This window comes from Pseudophryne corroboree, chromosome 3, assembly GCF_028390025.1.
Source record: "Pseudophryne corroboree isolate aPseCor3 chromosome 3, aPseCor3.hap2, whole genome shotgun sequence".
Taxonomy (NCBI): domain Eukaryota; kingdom Metazoa; phylum Chordata; class Amphibia; order Anura; family Myobatrachidae; genus Pseudophryne; species Pseudophryne corroboree.
The window spans coordinates 505,707,687-505,735,205 of NC_086446.1; the positions used below are offsets into that span (position 1 = coordinate 505,707,687).

Genomic DNA, 27,519 nt, shown 5'->3' on the forward strand with positions numbered 1-27,519 from the left:
TACTCACAACACACATATAGTGCATGTGTGTGTGTGTATATATATATATATATACACACACACACACACTTCTACATATCTATCATCTATGTCGTCTATTATTTATTTATTAATTAATTTCTTATATAGTGCAGCAAATTCAGTTGCACTTTACTATCTATCTATCTATCTATCTATCTATCTATCGTACTTTGGCTTTATTCCAGTCCCTCACATGCAGCCCTCATGCAAGCAGCATATTTAAGTTGTCACATCTCAATAGACATTTAAGATAAATAATTCTCCATTTGTATAGACATCGATCTTCAGCCTGGGCAGCTGCAGTCGCCCTGTGTGTGCCTTAGTAGACAGGGGAAGCCAGGCACAGCAATAAGAAAGCCTTTGCATATTGATTCGCAGCACTAAACTCACTTAGAGAAGTCCCTGGCAGTAAATTACGAAGCGGACTGATTTATCCCGGGCACTTACACCCAGTTTGCATACAAATACTCAACATTTACCAAGCGCTCTATTGTGTCTCTCTGGCGGATGACATATGGGCTCTTTTAATTTCAATTATTTTGCTCATTATTGGATTTTCCGGCCTCCGAATTTATTACCCCGATTGAAATCTAAACATTGAATTATTGTTTTTTGTTTTACCCCTAGGACGGAATTATCGATCATGCAGAACAGAATTACAATTCAGGTAGTAACACAAGTGATGGAAACTGTGCGTGCAGCACGGCTGTATTACTAGCTTACATTGGCTATATATGCGTTATCTGGAATGTACTATACACAATGAGTATTGCAGGAAGTGCACAGCCAGCACACGATGGAAGCGGGCTGGCACACATCTCCCGGGCAGTGGCTGCATGAGGTGCCCTGGCTCAGGTCTCGGAGTGAAGGGAGGAAGGTGATGAGCACAGCCGCCTCCACCCTTTCTATCCTCTCCCAGCTGCGGCATCTGAATGAGTGGGAATTGCCTGGGATGCAGAATTTATATAAGCAGCGGCGGCAAATCAGGGCGCAGAGACAGCTGGAGGGCTCTCGTCATTGGCTATGCTTTATCAACAAATGGCTAATTAGCATACTGAGGGACTGTGTTATTGGGCAGCCGGCCTGCCTGTCACTCGCTGGTGTCCTCCCCCTTGCCATGGATCAGTGTGTGCAGCCAGACGGCTGGCAGTAGTGTGCGGCTGCGGGGTGTCAGGCAGGTACAGGCTGTAGTAGGATGTACTGGCAGGAGCCGGGATCACACAGGGATTGCTGATCAGCCTGCCCGCATGAAGACATCCTGGACACTATTGCTGGGCCGGGATGTGCAGCTAGCTCTGGAGCTCCTGTGACGGGGAAGCTGGAGTTTGGGGTCGCTGAGAGCTCTCTGATGAGCCGCCCCCTGTGAGTGTGGAGCGAGCCGCGGAGTGCAGGGGGCAGGATGCTGCTGCTGCGGGGAGAGTAGGTCCCTGGCTGCTGGGGCTGCCGGATGATGTCCCCATGGATGCGAGCCCCGTGTCCCCCCTGAGGAAGAGGCTGCTGCTGCCGCTCTGCACCATGCTGTTCCTCTGCCTCTACATGTTCTACTCCTGCGCCGGCTCCTGCGCCTCCTTCCCCAGCTCCGCTGCGCCCGGCCAGCCCGGGGTGCTCTCCCAAATGCTCCTCCGCCCTGCACCGGCCGAGGATACGGGCTCCATCAGCAGCTTCTACAACGGGTCCGGGAGCAAGAAGCTGCCCCAGGCCATCATTATCGGGGTGAAGAAAGGGGGCACCCGGGCTCTGCTGGAATTCCTGCGGGTGCACCCGGACATCAGGGCGGTGGGGGCTGAGCCCCACTTCTTCGATAGGAACTATGAGAGGGGCCTGGCCTGGTACAGGTGAGAGATCCGCACACTCCCTGCTCTGCATGCATGGCGCTACTACTGCTGGGGTGGGTGGGTGATGTTACCCTCGGTACACGTCTTATGTGTGTGATGTTACCCCTGGTGCATGTCTGTGCGTGTGTGTATGTATGTATATATATATATATATATATATATATATATATATATATATATATATATATATATAAAGATCCGCCAGTGCCACGGTGTACACACACAGGCGGACCCTCTATAATAATGCCCGGTGTGCCCCCTGCAGCAGGAGGGCTGGATGTGAGGCAGGTGATCTCCCACTTCCCTGGTCCCCGGGGGAGTTCCCGCTACACGGCCAGCGCTGGCTGGGCTCTCCTCCTCCCCTGCTGACACATACAGGGCGCTGGGGGGTTATTGCTGCTGCCTGGGATACTCTGTGCACAGACTCCTCATTCCCCAGCTGATCCATGTAACACACAGAGGGTCAGTCTCTCCCCGCCACACGCTGGGGTTACACGGCTAGAATAGGTCCAGGAAGAGGTTGGTGCTGAAAGATCTCCGCTAATAGCTGTATTCCCCTGTATCCCGGAGAGGAGTCCGGGCGGGGTAACATCCATTACACCATTGCACTCTACAATTTACACACACAAAAATTCATCCCGAGGCTGCTTTGATGCTAATGTGTAGTTTGCGGAGAGGAGCAGAGGCTTCATTCCATGGGGGAATTCGTAGAGTCTGAAATTGAGCGCAAATAAAATATTGATTTTCTTCCCTCTTCCAGTCAGAGCCACTTTTGTGTGGCCTTGCTCTCCATTCATCAGAAGGCGTTTTCCCCATACATTATATATGCACCACTCTTGTGGTCACAGCCTATCTAATAAGCGAGCGCTTCATGCATTCATTCTTCACAGGGAGGATGATGATGATAATACACACGTTCTGGACTGAAGGGCTGTATTACTATACAGCTCATTAGTGCAACTTTTTATTACATTTACTAGTATATTTTTATGGTAAGCTACTTGGTTTGAACATAAAGCTGACTTTGTTTTATTTTTTAAGATCATTGGACCAGCTTATTGAATACTTTTATTTATTTTATTTTTGCTTTTTGTGGTTAGTGTATAAAATAAGGTTTACCTGTCTGAATACCATAGTAAACTCTACGTATTCTGAAACGTATGCTGTGCAGAGTTGCAGTGATCCCTGTTGAGTAGAAGAGGGCATTGCATCCTCACAGTCCTTGGGACGCAGAACAGTTATTGCCTTGGGACAGACAGATAATCTATAAGAGGGTGGGAAACCATTTTACCTTCATTTTTATAGGCAAAGTGAGGTGAGATGAGTCAATAGGTTTCTAGCCATGTACTCAAATAAAACTTTGTCCAATTTACTTGTAAAAATATAGAAAAAGCTAAAAATGAGCTTAAATATGTATATTTGACCATCAGTTACATTTAAAAAAGCTATTATTTGCATTAACACAAAATGACACATTTAAAATATAGAAATTATCATCTAAGAAAACAATATTTTATTTCTTCTTTGCCCTATTGAGAAAATGGAGAATATAATGATAATTAAACAGTTTAAAAAGTAAGTTTTAAAATCCGACAATCTTATTTAGCCTTTTAAAAATGTACCTACAAGGAGTAATAAATAAAAATGTACACATAATTTATATTCTCTTTCTTTATCCTCGTGCTTTATACAGTTCCCTTTCATTTGTTCAGTAACGTTTGATGTTTTTGTTTTCCAATTTAACACAAGATCTTTTCACATAGAAAATGTCATTTCCACCCAATAATGAGCCCTCATAAAATCCTAATATTCTCACAACATCCTCTTTTGAACTTCTATCCCTGACAGAGATCAAATTAATAACTGCATCTAGTCAAATATCATATCAAACATGGAAGGGAAGAGCATAAATATTTATTTATGGCTGTTTTTGCATTAGAATAGAATACTATTGCAGTTCTTTTTTCTTCTTTACTAGACTCTTTTCTTTAATCTGCCTTCAAAAGAAAAGTAAAAAAAAAAGAGACTTGTTACAACACGGATGAGAACATTACCACACACAAAATATGCCCTGGGAAGATTCTGTGTCATAATAAATGTTTTTGTTCTGCCCTTTGCTCTCATAATCTTTGTTCCCATTCATTTAAAACTTTTAGCTAAACTGTTCTGTATGGGAAATAGACCGTTGTAAAACTCTGGCTCTTCTACATCAGTGAAAAATGAAAATTAGTCAAGGAGACCACGTAGAGTAGCAATACATGAATTACGTAGGATTAACAATGAACATATTTGTTTGTAATCCTTTTTTATTATATATTTGTTTAAATAGTATCTTTTTTTTCAATATTCTGTAAGACACAATTTTTTTTTCTCCAAAAAATGCTGTGTGATGTCTTCCTGGTGTTAAAGAGGTTAATATGTGTCAGATCACATTAGTGGTTTTTGCAATCCGTTAATAAAGCTTATGCCATGAGCTCTGCACATATAACAGACTACTGTATAATGGAAAGGTGATGTTAAGTCTTAAGTACATTTAAAAAAAACAAAAAACTATAGGTCTTGTATTTAAACCATTCAGCACAGAAGTGCAGGGCTTGTACAATTATCTAATCATAATAAATTTCATCTCTAAATCCATCCCCCCCCCCCCCCTATCTCATCTACATATTATAAAATACTGCACCAAACTTCTATTCCACTTTCCAATTCCAAGATGTAAGACTGATTCTGCACATAGAAAGGTGGATTGCATCTCTGTAGCGTAGTGAGGGTGATTTGATGATCACAGTATTTATCAAGCGATATTATAAGAGTTTGAGTTTACAACTTTTGTCATTAGGATTAGATATTTCCCCAGGTTCCCACAGACAGCAATGATAATTATTATTATCTTTTATTTATGAGGCTACACAAGGGTCCCCCAGGCACTGTACAAAGGGATAAAACTGACAGCAGGATACATAATAATATACATAAATATACAAGCGGGTGCCTGATCTAATGTGCTGGCCTCTGAAAGTACAAAAAGAAATGGAAACATTAGGAAAACTATGACCTCCCCTTGAACACAATTAGGATTGTACACAATTATGACAATGGAATCACAGGAAAACAGGATATATGTGCACAGAAATTACTTTTTACTCTTGTAAGGAGAAAATGAAATACAATATGGTGTTTCCCGGCGCTGCCAGCACCAGCCTGCCATAACAAGCATTGATCTAGAACACAGGTGATAAAGGCTAATAGTGAGTCATCTTCCCAGCACAGCAGGCAGGAACCCTAGCAGCATGTGTAACATTAATCCATAAGGAGAGAATTGCGCAGCAATGTCTACAGTATATGGCAACTCAAACTGGGCTATGTGCACAACACAAGACGCAAAGGCAGCGTGTGTGAGGGACTAAAAAGAAGCAGTTCTTCACATTCATTACTTGGTGCAGGCTGATAGCTGCAGGAATATGTGCAGCAACTGTGTATTTTAAAGGTAGTTAAAGTAGTGGCATATAAAACACATTTACGATCACAAAGTTATTAGACACAGAAGCAGGGGTTCCCTGGAATTCATCCTTCTTCTCAGTACTGCTGTTGAAGGGTTACAGCAGAAGACTACACAGATCTCTATACTCGGCAGAGAAAGGGTTGGGCTTTCATATTGGGATGCAGCACACAACCCCAACTCCCTCCTTTCATTCATATGGCGAAATCATTTATTTTAACTGTTGATACTGTTATCCAAAAAAGGAGTGTTGTTTTTATGGTTTTGATTTGAAGTTTGTCTTGTGAGTGTAACACTACTGGTGTGACTTTGTTACAATCCTCCTCCCAACAACTACTCTGCTTAAATTATTACACATTTATTACAGCTGGGATTTTTGTGTTGTATCATGTTGCAAAATCTGTACATAAATATGTAGCAACGTATGTAGATAATGTTAAAATATATAATGCCAAGTAAACCTAAAGTGTTTAGTAGTACTTAAAAGTAATCGAAATATCCCGGGAACGAAATCCCAGCTCTTATTATTATTATTATTATTATTATTATTATTATTATATACAGTATTCCTATTATAATATCGCTTAGAAGAGATGCTTAGAAATGTAACCATTCCAGCTTTCTATAGGAAGGCTTGTCAGCAATAGGAATATCATGCCCCCTACTGTATGTTCTAAGTCACAGACGCTGCTTCCTATATAACACTGATCAGCCTGCAGCTTATTAACTCAGAACTGACACTGTATCGTTGTAAGCACAGCTATTTTCGGGTTGCAGCTTCCATACCTGTGTGGCAGGAGACTGGTCAGTCAGTGTCCCGTTCTGCCATAGGATACAAGCTTGACTCCCATTTTGAAAAATGGTAACTATCCTATTGTAACATATATGCAACACAACTCATTAAAATTTTGATTGCACTTACTGTTTTACAATCACTGTTACTGTGTGAACAGTAAATAACAAGGACTAAAGGGAGGTAGACATGCAACTAGAAATGGCTTTATTCCTGTGTTTTAGGCCCCCAGCCTAACCCTGCATTGATCTAAATAGACATCGTTCATGTTCAAAAAGTGTTTAGGTTAGAGGTGCAAGTTTGAATGATCTTAGCGACAGACCTTTATATCTATTGACTGAATACATGTGTGGCACGTATGTATGGGCAAATTGGAATGATTATTCCTTTCGGCAGGTTGTACGAACGGATAACATACAATGCTTTTGACAGGGATCAGTGCACGTATAAAAGTGGGAACAGTGGCCAGTCTTGCGTGCATGCCCATAAATTAGACCAATACCATCTTTTTTCCCCCAGGCACAGCAACAATTGGTGCCAACTTTGGTCTGCATTGAATAGCCGACAAACTTGCTGTATTCAGCTTTACTTCTACTGATGGAATGTTTGGGAAAAAGGAAAAATGCGTAACCCTTTCCCACACATATTAGCACATATCAACATTGTCCGGATATTGGTGAGAAGTATACATGTATACTATTTATTTTGCCACATTTATATTGGAGCTTTCTGAAGTAACCCATGAACACAAAGCAAACTCTGACAGAAAAACAAGGGTGGACTCTAATTGACATATGAATACAAATTAATTGGCAGTGTATCAGGGATGAAAACAAATTATTTTGCAGATATAATGTTACAATTGGCTTTATATAACCATGTAACTAATCTGTCAAAAATATTAAAAGGAAATATATAAAATTTGATTAAAATGCTTATAATAAATGTCTTTGATAGCTGGAGATGTGTTTTGTGTCCTCGAAGCAAGCACCTGATATGTGTTTCAGAATCCGTTCAGTTTATCCAGTCAGTACTGTCATCAGAGATGTCTTTGAGTATGGTTATCTGTTAAATACAGATATAATCATGGGGTGATCTGTTATATACAGTTGAGGTGGCTTGGGTTAACCATCGATGGTACCATTGGTGGTTAACCTTAATGGTATGAAACCATTGGCAGGAGAACCATAGATAGTTTCATCCACCTATCGTCATACCTGCTTTGTTACTCATTGGGCCAATCAGAGGTGCAGGTGGGGCTTTGTGGATCACTCAAGGGGATGGGGCAAGGCTCCATGTTGCGGCGCCAAGTAGAAAAAAATATTCAGGGGCTTTGTGTCAACAATGGTGGAGAACCATTGGATCTTTGCTATCAATATCAAAACCATCTACCATCAGTGAATTACCATTGATGGTCGATGGCCATCCGTAATATACAGTATGAGAATGTCGCCATTAACAAAAGTTGTCATATCTTAAAAAGAAACTGTGGCAAACGTGTACTCTTGGGGGTATATTTATTATTATTCTAATTTTAACTGCAGTGCTTAAAATACTGTATCTCAGTATATCTCTGCTGTATAGATTTAAGGGCCATAGTTATTTAACAAGATTACACCCTCTGGAGAGTTGGTTAAAAAAAAACATCTCTCCTGCGTTTTAGTTTTACCAGTTGCAGTCAGCGTAACATTGACTGCAAACTCTTCTAGCCATTTGTTCTATGCTGATGCCCATTCTTTGAGAAGACCGCATATGTCGTAAAAGCAGTACAATCTCATGTGAGAAATTCTCCAATATAACTTCTATACTATTAAGTGGTTCTATTAATTGGTACTTTGAAAGTGACAGCTCGCCCAAGCACATGAAAGAAATGGACACCTGATCAGTAAGTATATACAGGTTGAGTATCCCTTATCCAAAATGCTTGGGACCAGACGTATTTTGGATATGGGATTTTTCCGTATTTTGGAATAATTGCATACCATAATGAGATATCATGGTGATGGGACCCAAGTCTAAGCACAGAATGCATTTATGTTACATATACACCTTATACACACAGCCTGAAGGTCATTTTAGCCAATATTTTTTATAACTTTGTGCATTAAACAAAGTGTGTGTACATTCACACAATACATTTATGTTTCATATACACCTTATACACACAGCCTGAAGGTCATTTAATACAGTATTTTTAATAACTTTGTGTATTAAACAAAGTTTCTGTACATTGAGCCATCAAAAAACAAAGGTTTCACTATCTCACTCTCACTCAAAAAAGTCCGTATTTCGGAATATTCCGTATTTCGGAATATATGGATATGGGATACTCAACCTGTACAACATTGTTTTTTCCTCCAACTGCAGGAAGATTAGCTTATGGCAGTTTAATAAATTGATTACACATTTTAGTCCCCATTATGGATACAAATAGTGGTACAGCAGGAGAAATTAGTGATTTGCGGTTTCCCTCTTGTATAAAAGAGAAAAACACTAATATTTTCAGGGGGTGGGCAGTAATAACTGTGGAGAAAAGGGTCATTAGTGCTTGATAAATAGACCCCTTGGGGTGGCAGTGCTGAGTCAAACTTCTGGTTCACTTTCATGTACACACACTGGTATTAGCCATTTTGTGGGCTTAACCAAATTCAGCCTGTCATGTCATTCCGTGCCTCAATGATGTCACTAGTTCTTTATAAACTGATAGGTTGTATTCTCATGAGCACTGGCTGAGTCCACAAAATGGAAGTTTCCAATATGTGTATAGCAATGACTCTACTTTAACACCAGCCCATATGCTAGTAGTAACTAGGCACGCTTACAAAGGGGTCTATTTACTAAGGCTTGGTGAGAGATTAAGTGGAGAGTTTGAAAAACGACCATTTTGAGCTGGTTGGTTGGTACTTCATCTCTCTCCAAGGCTTAGTAAATAATAGATCCCTTAGTAGGTTACAAGTATTAGTATGTTACACCCATTGCCGAACTAACTGTGGTAGATCAGTGAAATAGGCAAGAAGATATAGTTATATTTGGGCTACCATGGCAGTGAACAGTAACTTATATCTGAGAACTTGTCAGCTCCACAGCCCCAGTCCTATTTTCTCAGCAAAGCTACAAATGCTAGAATATAGAAATCCAGTATATTTACATTTAACTTGCTATGTCATCAGGGCTTGAGCAAGTGCAGTCATTTTGTTAACTGAAACACCTCAGAGATATCACTAGTGCAGGGGTCAGCAATCTTTTGCGATCAGATTGCTGGCTAACATCTAGTTAAAGTCAGTGTTCTACTTTTATAGGCTTATGTGTTTGTTTTCTATCTGTAATTAAATAAACACTTTTTTTTAATTATAAATATTGAGGCATAAATTTGAGTCTAGAATCTACATATTGGTCCTAGCTTCCAAACCTTCCGCGTTTCACCTCTGGCGCACGTGCTGGGTGTTTCTGACCCTGTCCCAGTGCATTGATAGATCCTATCTCACAAATAGCTGCCTCGGTGTATCTAACCTGTACACTTTCACCAGTGATTTCCTAGTATCAAGTTTTCCTCAAAAACTTAAACTGCCAGCTTGGCATGACTAGTTACTAAGGGGGACATTTACTAAGCAGTGATAAGAGTGGAGAAGTGAGCCAGTGGAGAAGTTGCCTATGGCAACCAATCAGCACTGAAGTAACATCTATAATTTGCATACTATAAAATTATACAGAGCTGCTGATTGGTTGATGGGGCAACTTCTCCACTGGCTCACTTCTCCGCTCTTATCACTGCTTAGTAAATGTCCCCCTAATTTACTCTGCCTTAAACAACTTTTAAAATACTACAGTGGGTAATGGACTTAAAATATACTGCATTCTATTGAAAAGTCTCGGACCATTTGAGATATAATATAATGTAGTAATATTAACAGAGATTATTAAAAGTTTTGGCTGGGTTATCAGGCAGTAACCCCTGTGAACGCTACAGATTTATTGAAGGTCCTTATAAAAGAAAAGAGAAGAATGTTAATTTCCCAATAACATGTTTAAACCTTTCTGTTATTCTCTAAGTCTGGTTTACTTTTCCTCTTTATTAAACCTGAAAATATTTCCAATTGATTATTCACAGTTTAGGATAAAACAGATTATGCATTAAATGCAGACATTTATATTACACACTGCCAAGTCTATATGTAATAAACCCAATTATTTAATCTTAAAGTGCTATTTTGTTAATCGTACAAAAGTGCAAAGTGATTTTTTTTTCCTTTAAAATCTGTAATAATTATTTTGGAAGGAGATTTTCGCATGGTGCCAAAAATTCTTGATTCCCATTAAACAAATCAGTTTTCCCAAATGAATCTATTTATGCATTTTCCATACATTTTAAATGAATGCCACATTTTCACATTTCATTTACTGTAGTTAATTTACGTGTGTGTGTGTGTGTGTGTGTGTGTGTGTGTGTGTGTTTTAAAAAAAAAATATTAATACTTAATCATATGGCTATTTTACATTTTGTTGGAGTTCTTATGGTTTCTTAAAATACTCCAGTTACAAAAATATCAGTTTTGTCTTAAAAGAATAATAATATAAAGAAACATTCCAATAGTGAGGGTAATATAAAGGCCACAAGGATTTTAGGCCCAATTTTTCATTAATGTCACATTGCCAAAAATAATCATTTTACATCTCATTAGCACTGGGTGACTCAATGTATATATAATGAGATAAACTACTGTACTGTACTAAATATACGTTACCTCCACTGTATACGGTGCAACAGAACCCTTGTGATGCCACATAAATAAAATGTGTGTGTGTGTGTATGTATGTATGTATGTGTATATATATATATATATATATATATATATATATATATATATATATATATATATATATATATATATATATATATATATATATATAGTGTGTGTGTGTGTGTGTGTGATATATATTTATACCACAGATGTTGCTGTCACATTTAAAGTATGTATGTAGCCATAAGTTTCTGTATGAGATCATAGTTCTAAATGTTGGTTTTTTTTATTGCTTTTGAGTGCCTGCGATGCTCTCTGTAATACCTCCCAGGTTTCCACTTGAACTTCATATATTTACCATGACAGAAGGAAAGCAGATACCGTACGTATATTACAGTATGAGCCATTTATAACGCTGGACTAGGCAAACTTAAAAAGTTAGCAAGATTTATTTTGCTAAAGTATAGAAGGGTCCTATTCTTGATGCATACGCTCCTGCGCAGTGATTAGCCAGGATCAGGTGTGACTCTCTCAGTGCATTCTATATATGGATCAAGGATGCTACTATTCGCATGTGCCCCTGCAAAGGCACATATCCGCAGAAAACCAATGCGGGTGCGAATAGTCACAACTTTGATGAGCAAAGACATATCTGTTTACTACGTTACAAACTTGGTTACTTGTTAGATACAATACTACATTTCAAACATATAATTTCAGCAATATGTACTAAGTGCAATGCAGCAAAATACATTTCTACAGTCAAATACAAACAATATATATTACAGTAGTGATGCCAAAGTATTTTTTAACTCTTACAAATCTCTGTATTAAAGGTTCTAATGTCTTCACATCAGTATTCCTTAAGAAAATGTGTGTAATATAAGAAATAACAGAACCCTGTTGTAAATTATTCCTGTTACATTATCCCGTATATCAGATCTAAGGTGGAAGTGACCAATGCAGATATTTTTCTTTAACTCTACGGAGTGACAAAATAATACCCTAATATCGCTACTAGATAATGGGATTATATCTTAATTGGTTATGATATTGGAGAACACAAGAGTGACTGAGTATTTCAAAAATAAATCACCACTGCTGTATGTATATACAGGTTGAGTATCCCATATCCAAATATTATGAAATACAGAATTTTTTGAGCAAGACTGAGATAGTGAAACCTTTGTTTTCTGATGGCTCAATGTACACAAACTTTGTTTAATACACAAAATTATTAAAAATATTGTATTAAATGACCTTCAGGCTGTGTGTATAAGGTTTATATGAAACATAAATGAATTGTGTGAATGTACACAAACTTTGTTTAATGCACAAAGTTATTAAAAATATTGGCTAAAATTAACTTCAGGCTGTGTGTATAAGGTGTATATACAACATAAATGCATTCTGTGCTTAGACTTAGGTCCCATCACCATGATATGTTATTATGGTATGCAATTATTCCAAAATACGGAAAAATCCGATATCCAAAATGCTTTTGGTCCCACGCATTTTGGATATGGGATACTCAACCTGTATTGTTATAAGATGGTTTCTTGCGCTTTGATTTCAAAGTATTCAGAACTAAGTTAATTGACTTCTCAGGCACAAGGATTTGAGAGGTTATCCTGGTAGATGGCGTTAATACCTTACTTTCACCCACTTTTTAGTCAGGGAAATACCACCATTATTATTAGATTAAATAATCTCCCGGCTCCCGGGCGTCTTTCTCTCTCTTAAAATGTGCATCTCATTCTCATAAAGAAAACTGGTAGGGACAAAATATTTTTTCCTGATTGCACTGTTTTTTTGTTTTTTTGATGTGTGACATTTGTATATCTGTGTGCGACTGAGTTTTACTCTGTGTACAAAGTTTTATGATGCAGTGGTTGTTGCTTTTTCTCATGCCAAATTCCGTTGCATGTCATCTGCGACTGTATGTATTTAAACAAATTCCTGTGCAGTTAAAATCGCAGCCCAGCGTCTGTAGTACATAGTGAGTGGTGTTTTTTGCTGCATCTGAATTGCAGATAAGATGCAGCTTTTAAAGAAAACTTTGGTACGGTATTCTACTCCTACTGATGAATCTCAGTCGTGCCTGGCGTGTAGATGCTAGGAGTATGAGGACACATCTGTATTCACTGTTGCTGTACACTGGTGAATGTAGTCAATTAGTCCATATTAAATAGTGTTTGTGCAGCCATCTTGTTTCCTGTGAGTTCTACGATGTGTGTGTAGAAATAAGCACTGCTCTTCTTTTCCCTAAATTAAAACAACGTTCTATTTGCTGTCACATTAATTGCAAGTGACTTGATTATTCTCATCAAATTAGATTATTTGAGAAACAAACAGTTTATTAGTTAAATGTGGCAGTCTAATTTGTCTCGGCAGAAAGAGCAATTTGTTACAGACGTCGGATCTTTCTTAATAAGACTAGGTAAACATAATAGCCAAGCAAGTAAATAGTCATTACAAACAACATTGAAGATCCTGAAGCATGCCATTTCTGAATGACTGGTTTATTTGAAAGATTATCAATGTTATGGGCAGCCATTTTGTTTTCAAAATAGAGAAGACAATTTGGATTTTTGATAACATGTCAACATTGGTTTAGGTTAGGACGGGCTTGAGTGGTCTGCCCCCAGGAAGTCTGAGATATTTGCACAGATGGCAGAAATAATCCACATTACACGAGGGGTGGGAGGGGGGGGAGCGATGCCCAAGAAGGCACTTTGCCCCAATGAGTACTAAATAGAAAAAGAGGACATTGTCTATTGAGCTCAGATTTCTGGGCCCCCCTCACCTGTTGCATTGCTAAACTATCTAGGAACTCGGGGACATTTGTGAGAGAAGCTTGGAGGTGGCCTTAATATTTCCACCCGTGACCGGGATACTTACATTGGGATAAGAAGAAGATCACACCCGTCATAAAACATTTTTTTTCATTTATTCAGTCATTAAACAATGTGAAATAATTTGGCCTCAGAGGCTCATCACAGCTTGTAAGCATTTGTGCAAGCTGTGCGAGGTCCATGCATTACAATTAAGATCAGTTTTATTGCCAAAATGATGCCATTTTTGTTTTTTAATTTCCTATAGAAACCTCCGGCTAACATGACTGTTCTGTTCTCCAGACACACATAAATAATGTCACATGCACTAATTATACTGAAAAACAGATGCAAGTATCTTTGAAAGTGTTTCTGTAGTGATTTCTCCTAGAAAATGGCTGTTCATGCTTCCACAGATGCATTGTAACCCTTTGCCACCAATCAGAAATGTGCTCTTATTAGACTTGTAGTGGACAAGTGAAAATTAATGTGATTGGATGAGTTTGTGGCTACATAATGTAGCGTTTGCACCATGTTGTTTACACATACTTGCCTACCTGACCCTCTCCATGAGGGAGAAAATGCTCTGTTCCTGGACTTTCCTGGTAATGTATAATTGCCATCACCTGTGGTGAGCTAGTTAATTGATTAGAAAGGTGTTTCACCTCAGGTGATGGCAATCATACATTACCAGGAAAGTCCAGGAACAGAGCATTTTCTCCCTCATGGAGAGGGTCAGGTAGGCAAGTATGCTGTTTACATAATACGTACACGCAGTAGTAGAGAAGAGGTTAATGGAAAGTTCACTCTAATGACCAGCACTGGTTCAGCTTTGCTCCTAAGCTAAGCCAATGCTAAACAAATTGCAGGTCCTGTTATTTCAGACCTTATAATTAAAGGGCAGTGTCTAGTACCTAATGCTGGTGCGGATAACAATCTGTACGGTGATTAGAAGGCAAAGGCTAGGCTGGAAGACATAATTATGCAGACTGCAGGATTATTCCAAAGGTGTACAGTAGCATTATCCTAATGGGGTAATTTTGCTAAAGAAACCAAAAAGCCTCAGGCTATTAGAACAAATCCATCAGATATTGTGTTAACTTCAATTGGTTTTTTTTTTTCTTCGTTTTGTTAAATTGAAGTATTTCCTTTTACCCTGTGTAGCGCAGCGCTTGGAGGTGCATTTGTTAGCTATAATATCTAGTGCATCTTGCTAATCCGCTCATTAGAACTTACATAACCTGTGTATTTTGACACTGACAAGTTACCTTTAAATCACCCCCCTCCCTCTCCTCCATTGGGAGGGGCTGTGTCGGTTTAAAACTCTTTATGGATTCTTGTTGTTTGTTTGTAGCTGAGATGAACACATTTACAGCACGCACATCCCCCCCCCCCCCCCCCCCATCGTGTCTGTAAAACAGCTGGTTAGCAATGATTTAACATGTTTATATAGCCAACTCAATATCAGATGCCTGATTTTGTTATGCATCAAGGGGGTTTAAAAATTCTCTTTCACCCAGTCATGACTATTAGAGCCAGCAGCAAAGTATGTACTCCAAAAACAAAATTAAAGAGAAATTAAAATGACGATGTAACAGCAAGTTATCACTTTGAATTTGTTTCGTGCTGTGAGCCACTGACACGTACACACAGCATAAAATACAAATAAAAATAATTAGCTAAACTGGCTGTAATTCAGGGCCACTCTCCCCCCCCCCCCCCCCTGCATCCCCTAACCAAATAAAATCAGAGGAGAACTGGTTGACAAGTCTGTATTTTGTGTGTTTGAACCTTGCTCTGTAAAAGAAGAGGGAAACACACACAGCCTCTTATTATATCCCAGACTTGTAATTAGTCAGAATCGTTACCAACAGAGCTTGGCACCAATGCTCCCCCCATCCCAATTAAAATATACCATACACAGATTTCAGGAAGCTTACTTACTTTGGAAGAAGAGTTACCTTTTGGCAAACATTGTTGCTATGCTTCTTTTATGGGAGTAAAATGTAACGTTTCCTTTTCCCTGTCCTTAAAGACACAGAAAATAAAATGTTTATTTTGTGTTGTCCTTCTACATGCTTGTTATTGTAACAGAGTAGAATATTACTAAACAGTATTAAACAATTTTCTGCTTAATCAAGTTGCTGCATAATGGGCATTATTCAGACCCGGACGCAGCCGCACATTTATATGCAGTGGACGCATCCAGAGCGTTTACACATGTGCACCGGCCACAGTGCACATACGCAAGCTGTCATGATGCGATCGTATCCTGAAATATGCAATTGCATCATGATTGTTTTGTGGGCGTGGTTCAGACAACGCAGGCGTTTGGGGTGGCTGCGTGAGGCTATACGCCGCCGCTCCGAGAAAAAAAAGGCACCTGACTGCCCGCCAGCGCAGCCAGGCTTCGCCTCTAATCGATTGCGAATGTATCGCGGGACGTTGCAACACACATGCTGGGCAGCCTTGCCCTGTTCTGGCCAGCCCCCAGCATGTGAGGGGATGGACGCAGATCTTGCTGGGTCTAAATGTCACTAATCATAATATGTTAAATTGGTATATTTTATAGGCCTACTATGTGTATATCCTATTGCATTCATTATAACCACCCAGATGTACTGACAGTGACTGGATAACGCATAATTAACAATTGTGTATTGATGGGTACAGAGTGCAGGTATTATGTTGTGTAACAGTACAGCGGAGCCAACACTACTACACACACAAGGCAGGCTGCTGTTAAACAGTCAGTCTGAATTGAATCTAGTAAATAGGGAGCTTTCTCTATGAAATTAAAAGATGAGCTTGTTATGTTCAGCCAGCGTGTGGCGTCAACACAAAAATGACACAGTTGGAAGTGTCAGCAGGGCCCAGTCAGGCTCGGCCAATCCCGTTACAGTTTCTTGAGGTGACACAATGCCTGAAGTAGTCATCATTTGGGGGTGGGGGAAGTGCCTGTCTGACATTTTTGTAGAAGGCAACAGAATGGAGGCAACAGTGACTTTCAATGAGAAATCACACTGAGGCTAATTGTGTAGGGGAGCATGTAGAGTAAGAGAAGGGGGCAGTCCACCCTTCTGGATAAGTAACTGGTGTGAGAGAAGAGGGGGCTGTATATACCCTGCCTGAATACAACTACCAAACAGTTGAAAAAACAAATCTGTGGGGAACAGGAATCTCCTGCTGCATCATAGAACAAAACACGGTTCTTCCCAACAGGATCTAACATGTCAGTCTTTTATGTTTCCCAAAAGCCTTTGCACACACGGACGGCCATGCTGTATTGTTCCTAACTGTTCATGCTGTTTCTAAAAGACTTGCACATTTCTATAAAAGCAGATGACTGACCCATATATATTAGTAACGAGGGCTGGCAAATTACTGTCTGCTGATGTAGAACGTTAAAATACTTTGCCATACTATAAGTTGTATACTAATGCACATTTTAGTGATGTTCATCCATCTGAGGGGTTGCTAAATCAGGAAGCTTCAATTATGTTTTATTTCACATTGCTTGCCTCACAGTGAAAGCAGACATTTTGTGGGCTAAAACGACATCTATGAGAGCCTTTAAATTCAGTTGAAGCTGTCGATATTATTGCATTATGAGGCACCCAGTCGTGTCATGATTTTGTAATGAACCTACTGAATATGGAGTCAGCCAACAAAATGGCTGCCTCCACAGAATGTGCACCTAAGAAGGGGTCAAGAATTCTTTATACTCACCATTACGAAGTATAAAACGATACAACTCACAAGAAAATAATAGTATAAATTGCCAATAATAAAAAAAAGTACAAAATATGGAAATTAGGTATTGTTAGGCATAATACCCTGTACCGTCACATGACAATGAGGAGACTAATGCTGGTCTTAGATTGTATAATTGTGCAGACGTAATGGACGAGAGGTGGGACTGTGGTCCGATAATCTCTGTGCCTCCATACAATGCACAATGTGGCTCGTATGGATCCCTGGTCACAGACGCAAACGTTATGTTGTATATAGCACATACAGTATGTAGAGGCAAATTTACACATCTTTGTAGTGTCCGTCCGAGTCATACTGAACAGGGCTGTCTTTCTGTGAAATGGGGCGTGACCTGGGAGGCGGCAAGAAATAGCCATCTTGACTTGCTGTCGTGTCAGGGGTCATACATAGATGGAAAGCCTGTCTCTGACATATCTCGTATTACCAGCATGGGGCTTGTGCAAATACAGATTACTATTAATAATAGTTGCAGCGTGCTGCGTAAAATCTTTTAGCGGTACAGGTTTGCCGTTGCATCATACAGACCCCCGCATTATTGAACAGATACCTGCATTAGTATAAAGTGACTTCCGCGGCTGCCAGCAATTACAGCCACTTGGCCTGTGACTCAGAATCAGCCCCTATACGGATCTGATTTGCACGTCACAACATGGAATTGGTTGAATGATGGCGGGAATGAGCGAACATCAAATCAAGCAATCTTGATTCCCGACCATTTTTCAACTGTTTTCATGCTGTGCACTATTATCGTTCATGTCCATAACCGGAGCGATATTATTCTGAATGGTCATTGCATTGGATGATCTGAACGATTTAGCAAAGGTTATTACAGGAAACGGAAGTGTGCTTTAGTATTTGTTGTGCTTTAAATGTAAAGAAATAGACTTGAATGATTTCCGTTTTAAGCTTTAATCGAATGATACGTGACCCATCTGACTTTGTTCTGTAGCTTTGTGATCTAGGTGAAGAAAAAGGATGAGTGTTTTGGGTTAGCTATATCCCAGACTCCTGCTTATCAAGTGTCAGGCGTATTATGATAGAGAAGGCTCTCTTAGTGAATTAGTCAGGTAATACAAACACAACAGGACATCTGAGGTAATTAGTCTGATGGATGATGGGAAGGTCGTCCAGGGTTTGCAAACACTTTTTCTTTTCTCTAAGAAATAATTTTGTTTCTTGTTTTCATTAACTCCATCTATACAGCTTACTTTTAGCATTACAACAGAACTATTTGGAAACTCTTGCAGTAAATAGTCTAAGGTTAAAGGGTCAATCCAGTTAGGTGCGAGTTGTTTCATGAAACTCGCAGACATTCACACGAGTGCGCACTCCGAGTATTCTCCAATCCAATTAAATGTGCCTATTTGTGGTACTCGTACCACTGATTTGCAAACTGTCGGCCATATGTGATGTCGGAGAAGTGCATGTAAAAGTGGGGTGACCTTCCTGGTCCCCTAAAAAATTATTATTTTGTTTGCAGAATCATACAGAAGGCTGTTAGTGGTCATGCGGTAAGTAATGGAGGTATTTACATTGCTGAAGTGTGCACTTATTTAAAAAGTTGAAACATAAAAAATCAAACTTTTCATTTACTTTGCAAAAAAAAGTAGAAAAAAGATGATTTGGGGGTACTTTTGAGCTGACTTTAAAAATATGTAAAAAAAAATGAAAGCCATTGTTTTTCAAAAAAATAAATTCATAGAATTTGGGGGGTTATTCAGAGTTGTTTGCAAACAAAAAAAGTTAGCAATTGGGCAAAACCATGTTCAGTGCAGATGGGGCAGATATAACATGTGCAGAGAGGGTTATGGCCCATACGGTGAGATATGTGCTTGCGATACTGACTATGGGGGTCATTCCGAGTTGTCCGTAGCCCTGCAAAATTTTGCAGTTCAACGATCATGACAATAGACATGCGGGGGGACGCCCAGCACAGGGCTATCCTGCCCCGTATGTCAGTGCCGCCACCTTCCCCCCCAGAAGTGCAAAAGCATCGCACAGCGGCGATGCTTTTGCACTTTAAGAGCAGCTCCCGGCCAGCGCAGCTTTAGCGTGCTGGCCGGGAGCTACTCGTCGCTCCCCGGCTCGCAGCGGCTGCGTGTGACGTCACGCAGCCACTGCGGCCCGCCCCCCCGCACGGTCCGGCCACGTCTGCGTTGGCCAGACCGTGCCCAGGAAACGGCAGACAAGCGCTGCTGTTTCGCACCCACCCGCCCAGCGACCGCCTCTGCCTGTCAATCAGGCAGAGGCGATCATAGCTCAGCGACGGCCTTCAGCCGTCTGGCATGCTCCGGCGCACTGCGGCGCCGGCGCATGCGCAGTTCTGACCCGATCGCTGCGATAAACTGCAGCATGCGATCGGGTCAGAATGACCCCCTATGTGCAATTTTGGCTAAATGTCAATTTTGACTATCTCTTCTATAGAAGAGTCAAAATTTACTTGCCTGCACAGTCTATCTATTCTTGCGATGCTGACCGCGCATCGGCATCGAATCACCTTGCGATCTGCACTAAGTTTTCTTACGATTTTGACTATATAGTAAAAATCATAAGAAAAAATCTCACCGTGTACACGCCATTAGATTTGAGTGTGGTGTGTTCAAACTGAAATCTAAATTGCAGTGTAAAAATAAAGCAGCAGGTATTTACCCTGCACAGAAACAATATAACCCACCCAAATCTAAATCTCTCTGCACATGTTACATCTGCCCCACCTGCAGTGCACATAATTTTTCCCAATTGCTAACTTTTTTGGTTTGCTAGCAATTCTGAATAGAATGCAGTCCATTTGCCACCTGTGGGGATCCCGGCGGTCAGGATACTGATGCCGAATCCCAACAGCCAACAATGCCAGAAGCCGGAATCCCAGCACACCAGGGCTATTCCCACTCGTGGGAGTCCACGACACCCATAGAGTGGCAATAGAACCTGTGGCAACCACCGAGCCCGCAGTGTGGCAAGCGCTGCGATCCCGCAAGGGGTCTCGGCACTCGCCTCGCTGCCAGCATTCTGGCGGGAGGGATGCCTCTGTCATGATATGGGCAGCCGGCATCCCTTCCACCGGTAGTACATATCGAACCCCTCTGAATAACCCCCTTGGTGTGCATAAGCAAGAAAATAGTAGATTTTTGGGGTAATTTGAGACCATTGGGTTTTTTTAAATCCCAAAAATGACATGTAATTATTGCACTAATTAAGCTAATTGGAAACTTCCAATTGCCTAATTAGTCATTAGAGCAAGTATCCAAGGTGTTCTGCACGTCCCGTCATTTTAACCTTAAAATAAGGATTTTACCCTACCATCTCTCGCCCTCACTGAGGTTCAGTGCGGAGTTGCTAATTGGATTGCAAAATGAATTTGCAATGCGAATTCGCAGAGATAACAGCAACTCGCACCTGATTGGATTGAACCCTAAGGTCAATATTCAATTACCCCGACAGCAAGTCGGGTGATAAGTGTCGCCTCCGGGGGCTATCTAATTAGCCCCGATAACCCGGCGTGTGCCGTGGCTTATCGGGGATTTTGTTCCGCAAAATCCCCGATAACAGCCCCGAAAACGGGAACATTTCACCCGAAAACACACAGGTTTCACTGAACCTGTGTCTTTACGGGTGTAACAGTACATGGATATTCAATTTGGCCAGAAGAGACATCGGGAGCTAAAACCCCCGATTCTCTTCGGTGTTTTGATTAGCTCGGCCGATAAAACGTACACAGGTTCAGTGAAACCTGTGTGTTTTCGGGTGAAATGGCCCCGTTTTTGGGTGAAAATGGGGCTGTTACCGGGGATTTTGCTTCACCTGCCTGAGGCAGGTGAAACAAAATCCCAAATAAGCCGCGGCACGCGCCATTTTATCGGGGCTAATTAGATAGCCCCTGGCGGTGACACTTATCACCCGACTTGCTGTCGGGGTAATTGAATATCGACCTGAGGGGTCTGTTTACTAAGTCTTGGATGGAGTAAAGTCGCTGTAGATAAAGTACCAACCAATGGGCTCCTAACTGTCATTTTTCAAACACAGCCAGTGACATGGCAGTTAGGAGCCGATTGCCTGATACTTTATCTCCATCCAAGGCTTAGTAAATAGACTCCTAAGTGTGAAATCAACCCTAGGTTAATTTATAACCTTTTTTTTCTTTCCTCTGCCGGCCAGTTGGGGTAGGGGGGGGGGGTGGTTGTATGTGCGGAATGTGCGTTTTGCAGCTCATCTTGTGTTAAACTGCACTGTGTATGTCCAGAAATCCAGGGCTCACAAATACGTGCTTACATGTATCAAACCTATTGACCGGAGAGGTGTAATGAGCTGTTCACATATAGGTAAGGTACAGTAAGAGTGAACATGTGCAGATCTGGGAAAAGACACATGTAAGCCTGAGAAAGCTGTATTTATTTGTGGGTGATAACGGGTAGGTGAAAATAGCGAATGACGATAACCATAGCCAGAACTATTATGCACTCTAGACCTCTACTATGGACCCAATGGGCACTTAAGATACGGTAATATGAGCCCCTAGTTTTAGGTTTTAGGTTTTTGTGACAAATCATAGTGGGAAATGAGCCCAAATCAGCACCTGCCTAGGGCCCCATGGGGTCTTTATCCAGCTCTGGTAATAACAGCAAACCACTTGTGATTAAATGTTTGTGAATAGTCTTGTGACACTGATTGCTCAGGAACAGATTATGGTTTATTTTGTACACTACAACAGTGAGTTGTTTCTGTTGTGTTAGAGGAGTATTTGACGTTTTTTATTGATGAGTAATAGTGAATACATTTATTGCATAAAAAAGAAATGGTTCACATTTGGCTAGAAAATAACTGATCTGTGCTGGAGGATAGGGTGGGGTTACCTAGGAGGTATAACACCTGTCCCAGGGGTTCTCAAACTCGGTCCTCAGGACCCCACACAGTGCATGTTTTGCAGGTAACCCAGCAGGTGCACAGGTGTATTAATTACTCACTGACACATTTTAAAAGGTCCACAGGTGGAGCTAATTATTTCACTTGCGATTCTGTGGGGACACCTGCAAAACATGCACCGTGTGGGGTCCTGAGGACCGAGTTTGAGAACCTGTGACCTGTCCTGTCTCCTCACAGGCCCAGGTATTCAGTAGGACCAGGTGCTGGCTGATTGCTTGGTGGCACTGAATGTCCCATTGCCACCTTGTTATGTCCATTCAGCTGCAAGTCAGATAAAAATGACACGCACAGTTGCTAAATATCATGAGATGCATCCAAAAAGCAGATCCGCGTGCTACTGGGAATAAGACATGCACCCTTTTTTAAATCTTCTTAAAGATTAGCAAACATTAGCAGTACTCTTTCAAATAAATAATGATGTCTCATACTTAGGAGTGAGGAGTAACCTCAACAGTAATTATATTTTCAGATTGTTTTAGCCGAGGAAATGACTGTGATATGGGCAGACAACAACGCTCTCTATAATGTCATTGTGTTGGTGCTTTTCTCTCCGTGTATATGAAAATACAAACCATCATATCCTCTCACAGATAATAGATGTCGCTGTATAATCTTTATCCCAGTTGGTATGTGTGCCTAATTTAAACACTAGGTAGCATGGGTTAATGCATGTGTTTGCAAATAAATGAAAATGAGGCCGTGCAATCTGCAGAGTTTACAGTAATTTGAGGCAATTTAGCAATCTGCTTTATGCAGTGCTAACAGCCGATATCCAGTGGAAGATGTAGAAAAGAGATGTAATTGGACAAAGAAATGGCTTCATTTGTAGCTTCTGAAGGAGACAGAGTATCATTCAGTCAGCCTGGCTTGTCATTGCTCCTGCTTTATTACGGCACTGAGAGACTCAGTACTATATAATCGGTCTGTTAATGGGATAACAATACATAAACTAGAATTAAGTACAACTGGAGTGATACTGGACTCCTGGATAAATTTCAAGGTTACTACCAGATGTTAAAACTAATAGTTAATAATTACATTGTGTGTACATAAAATTTGAGCCGTGTCTATGTGATTTTAAAGCTGTTCTTTGCCATATGCAATAAAAATGCAAATAAACCTACATTTTTATAAATTACACATTATACCTGGCCATTCTCTGTCTAGAGACTGAAAAAGCAAGCATAGTTTAGCTTTTCCTTTTTATAGTCTTGTCTGAATTTCAAAATAATATTCTATTTACCGGTATATACAGTAAGTAGAACATATAGCAATATACAATAACATCAGTAAGTAGAACATACTGTATAGCCGGTATCACACTGAACCGTGGACTGCCATTTAATGCACGGCTGACTAGACTGACAGTACTGCTAGTTGCTCTGTTACCAGCTAATTGGATTTGGAATGCACGTGTGCAGAAGGATCACCCAGGTGTTAAAATAATCTGTAATTTCTGGATAATTTGGACAAAGATAACCAAACTAGATTGTAAATGGACTATTTTCCGGGGCCAATCTCTTGTGTATCACTGGAAATTTGTGTACATGTTTTCTGGCCAAATGTACACTAAAATGTCTATTTTCTTATTTTCTGTATGTTGGATGCAGTTCAGATAATCCACTGTCATTCCCTAGTCTTTAGCCGTAAATATTGAAAAACAATATTTAAATTGCAAAAAGTTCACCTTTCAATCATACCCCTTTCACACATACATGGAAATTCGGGTTTTTTGCACTTGAACGCGCATTAACCTGGGATTTCTGTATGTGTGAATGCAAAAGACCCGGTTCCATGACCCTGCTCCCAAACAGGATCACAGAGCTGAGACCTGGGAATTTGACGGCTTGCTAAATCCGTCAAATTCCTGGGTCACGTGTCTGAAATTGGTTTAAAAGAGATAATGGGAATGGTGTAGTACTCCAAGATCCACAGAGGCTGGGATTGTAATGTCAGTGTTCACACAACTGAGCATTATTGGTAGATTGCACCAGCTCCGTGATCGCACTGTGCATGCACCAAGATACCTTTGTGATGCCGCTCGCAGTGATAATTTAAATGCAGAGTGATTGACAAGAAGGGATCATTTGGGGGGTATCGGGGAGTGGCCCGGCAAAAATGCAGGTATGTCACGGCCATTTTCAGGGCGTTTATCTGCCTTCAGCTGCAGTCAGATACACAGAGAAACAAGGCGCCAACTTCACTACTGTGGCGGCCATTCTGAATGACCATAGACTCACTTGGAGACTCAATGTTCCTTGTTGTTGCGTCAAGCCTGCATATGTGTATGCAGTTGCTGAGGACTGTGCGATAGTTCCAGTGGGTGTCTATCCTCTTTTCTGAGTGGCTGGTTCACTTGCTTTATACTGAGGCAGCCGAAACCAAACCCCTTATAAACGGCAGCATCAGGGGATAACGCCGGCTATTGGGGCTAAAGTACTCAGTAGAAATAGTTCCTTATGGAGATTGATCCAGTTCACAAAATGGCTTCCTCTACTGTGAACAGGTGATGGGAGCACTTTAACCCTATTACTGCCACAGGTTCCTGTTTAGCTCACACAGTACTGAGAGGGTTAGCAAGTGTCTTTACCGAGTGACATTTATTTTCTACATCACAAGTGCTTGTCCAGGAGGACAGAATAGACAGAAGTGCTGTCACCTCCAACCAAGGTACACCACAATCTCTCCATCTTATTCTTCCTCTACCCTTATTTAATAAAGAGGAAAACAGCAGTAAAGGATCTTCACCTACCAAGCTGCACCTAATTAGTGAAATGGGTCAATCCATTTTAAAGCCATACAAATAACTACTTCAATGCTCCAAGCAGAAGCTATTTGTCAAAGATGGTGCTTAACCCTTTGACTGCTGAATTGCAGTTAAGGGGCAGGTTAAGTTGTTTTTCAAAATGACAAAATTATGTTAATTACTCTTGATGGACTAGTGGTGATTAAATATAAATTATATGTTTGGACATGTAAATTTGTTTACGGTTTATTGGTAATAGCAGCGATTAAAAAAATGGCATAAACAGTAGTATACACCTCTTAAAACAGTTGGGTTTTTCTTTCCCTTAATGATCTGGCTCAGATACAACTTGAAACCTGTTTAATCTACTGCACAAGTAATAGCTGTGAGTATCTACTGATGTGTTATACTGTACTGATGTTTCCTTATTTTTCTTGGACAGGGAATTGATGCCAAGGACGCTAGATGGCCAGATCACCATGGAAAAGACTCCTAGCTACTTTGTGACTAAGGAAGCACCAGCCCGTATCTCGGCCATGTCGAAGGATGCTAAAGTCATTGTGGTGGTGAGGGACCCAGTAACGCGAGTGATATCGGATTACACCCAGACATTGTCCAAGCGGCCTGATATCCCTACATTTGAGAGTCTGACATTTAAAAATAGGACTACTGGTCTTATTGACATCTCGTGGAGTGCCATCCAGATTGGCATCTATGCCAAACACTTGGAGAACTGGCTCCAGTATTTCCCCATGAACCAGATCCTTTTTGTGAGCGGGGAGAGACTAATCACGGATCCAGCCGGAGAACTGGGACGTGTTCAGGATTTCCTGGGGTTGAAAAGGATCATCACCGATAAACACTTTTATTTCAACAAGACTAAGGGCTTTCCATGCTTGAAAAAGGCAGAGGGGAGCAGCAAGCCCCATTGTTTGGGGAAAACCAAGGGCAGGACTCACCCCAACATAGATCCGGAAGTTGTCCTGAGACTGCGGGAGTTCTACAGGCCATTTAATATGAAGTTCTACCAAATGACTGGGCATGACTTTGGCTGGGACTGAAAACTCTACCAGAGTTCTATTGTTTTATGTGAAGTAAACACATCTGTATGTGTGCTTGTACAAATGTACAGAGATCTATTTTATTATAATTTATTTGTAATTCCTAAGCAATTAATCCACTAAGCTGCCTACTCACGCAATTCCCTGCTTGCCCATAGTGTTAACATTCCAACAGACATAACCCTTGGAGGGCTGGATATCAATGTTGTCTTTTACAGATGGCCTGCAGGCAACTTCTTGGTCTTATAAAGGGTTATCCATCCTCATATCAGATAATGGTGCTCCTTTTGCAGTTCTATGTTGAGAAAATATGAAAAAGCACAATAATTTTACCTTGGTATTTTTTGTTTACGGGTATTGAAAACTTAAAATCTGCATGCTTGTTGGGCTCTTGGTCTTCATCTCAGTTTTTAAACATCATGTGTTACTCTAAAATGTACCGTTTACAGCATACAAGGTGGGTCCAGGGATTTGGAGGTGGAACAAAACCTGAGTTATATTAATTAAGACAAAAACCTTTATATTTTATAATCATTAAGATAATAGTATAATCAGACTCTTCTTTCATATTGCTGCAGAAATACTGTACAGGTACGAAATGGGATCTGTTCAGATCATATGTAGAGTTTGGAGCCTGGTTTAGTGCATCATTTTATCTAACCTAGCTCATCTTCAACCAGGGAGAAAAGCAAGGCAGTGTGGTGGTCACTTCCATTATTATTACAGGTTGAGTATCCCATATCCAAATATTCCGAAATACGGAATATTCCGAAATACAGACTTTTTTGAGTGAGATAGTGAAACCTTTGTTTTCTGATGGCTCAATGTACACAAACTTTGTTTAATACACAAAGTTATTAAAAATATTGTATTAAATGACCTTCAGGCTGTGTCTATAAGGTGTATATGAAACATAAATGAATTGTGTGACTGTAGACACACTTTGTTTAATGCACAAAGTTATAAAAAATATTGGCTAAACTTACCTTCAGGCTGTGTACAAGGTGTATATGCAACATAAATGCATTCTGTGCTTAGACTTAGGTCCCATCACCATGATATCTCATTATGGTATGCAATTATTCCGAAATACGGAAAAATCCGTTATCCAAAATACCTCTGGTCCCAAGCATTTTGGATAAGGGATACTCAACCTGTATTATTATTATTATTATTATTATTATTAGCAGTTATTTATATAGAGCATACATATATTCCGTAGCGATATACAGAGAATATTTGGCCAATCACATAATTCTACCACATGCACACATACATACCAGGGTTAATTTCTGTC

The 27,519-nt window shown here is 40.4% G+C and overlaps 1 protein-coding gene and 1 long non-coding RNA gene across 2 annotated transcripts in view; one reads left to right on the forward strand and one right to left on the reverse strand.

Moving 5' to 3' along the window:
• The first annotated feature begins 1,098 nt into the window (after positions 1–1,098).
• On the forward strand, positions 1,099–26,360 carry LOC135056167 (heparan sulfate glucosamine 3-O-sulfotransferase 3B1-like). The gene is made up of 2 exons (XM_063961021.1): positions 1,099–1,856; positions 25,604–26,360. Exons 1-2 carry the CDS (start codon positions 1,480–1,482, stop codon positions 26,220–26,222), a joined length of 996 nt encoding a protein of 331 aa, XP_063817091.1. The 5' UTR covers positions 1,099–1,479; the 3' UTR covers positions 26,223–26,360.
• The window catches only part of LOC135056168 (uncharacterized), a 53,758-nt gene continuing 29,632 nt past the window's right edge, over positions 3,394–27,519 (reverse strand). Inside the window, exons 3-5 of the long non-coding RNA XR_010243905.1 lie at positions 26,359–26,517; positions 15,666–15,749; positions 3,394–3,853 (exon numbers count right to left, since the gene is read on the reverse strand). This is a non-coding gene — a long non-coding RNA (uncharacterized LOC135056168). The remainder of the gene's footprint in view (positions 3,854–15,665; positions 15,750–26,358; positions 26,518–27,519) is intronic.

Coding starts and splice junctions, on each gene's coding strand:
- LOC135056167 (XM_063961021.1), top strand. CDS start 1,480: ATGGATGCGAGCCCCGTGTCCCCCCTGAGGAAGAGGCTGCTGCTGCCG. Junction 1,857..25,603: donor AGGGGCCTGGCCTGGTACAG/GTGAGAGATCCG, acceptor TTTCTTGGACAG/GGAATTGATGCCAAGGACGC.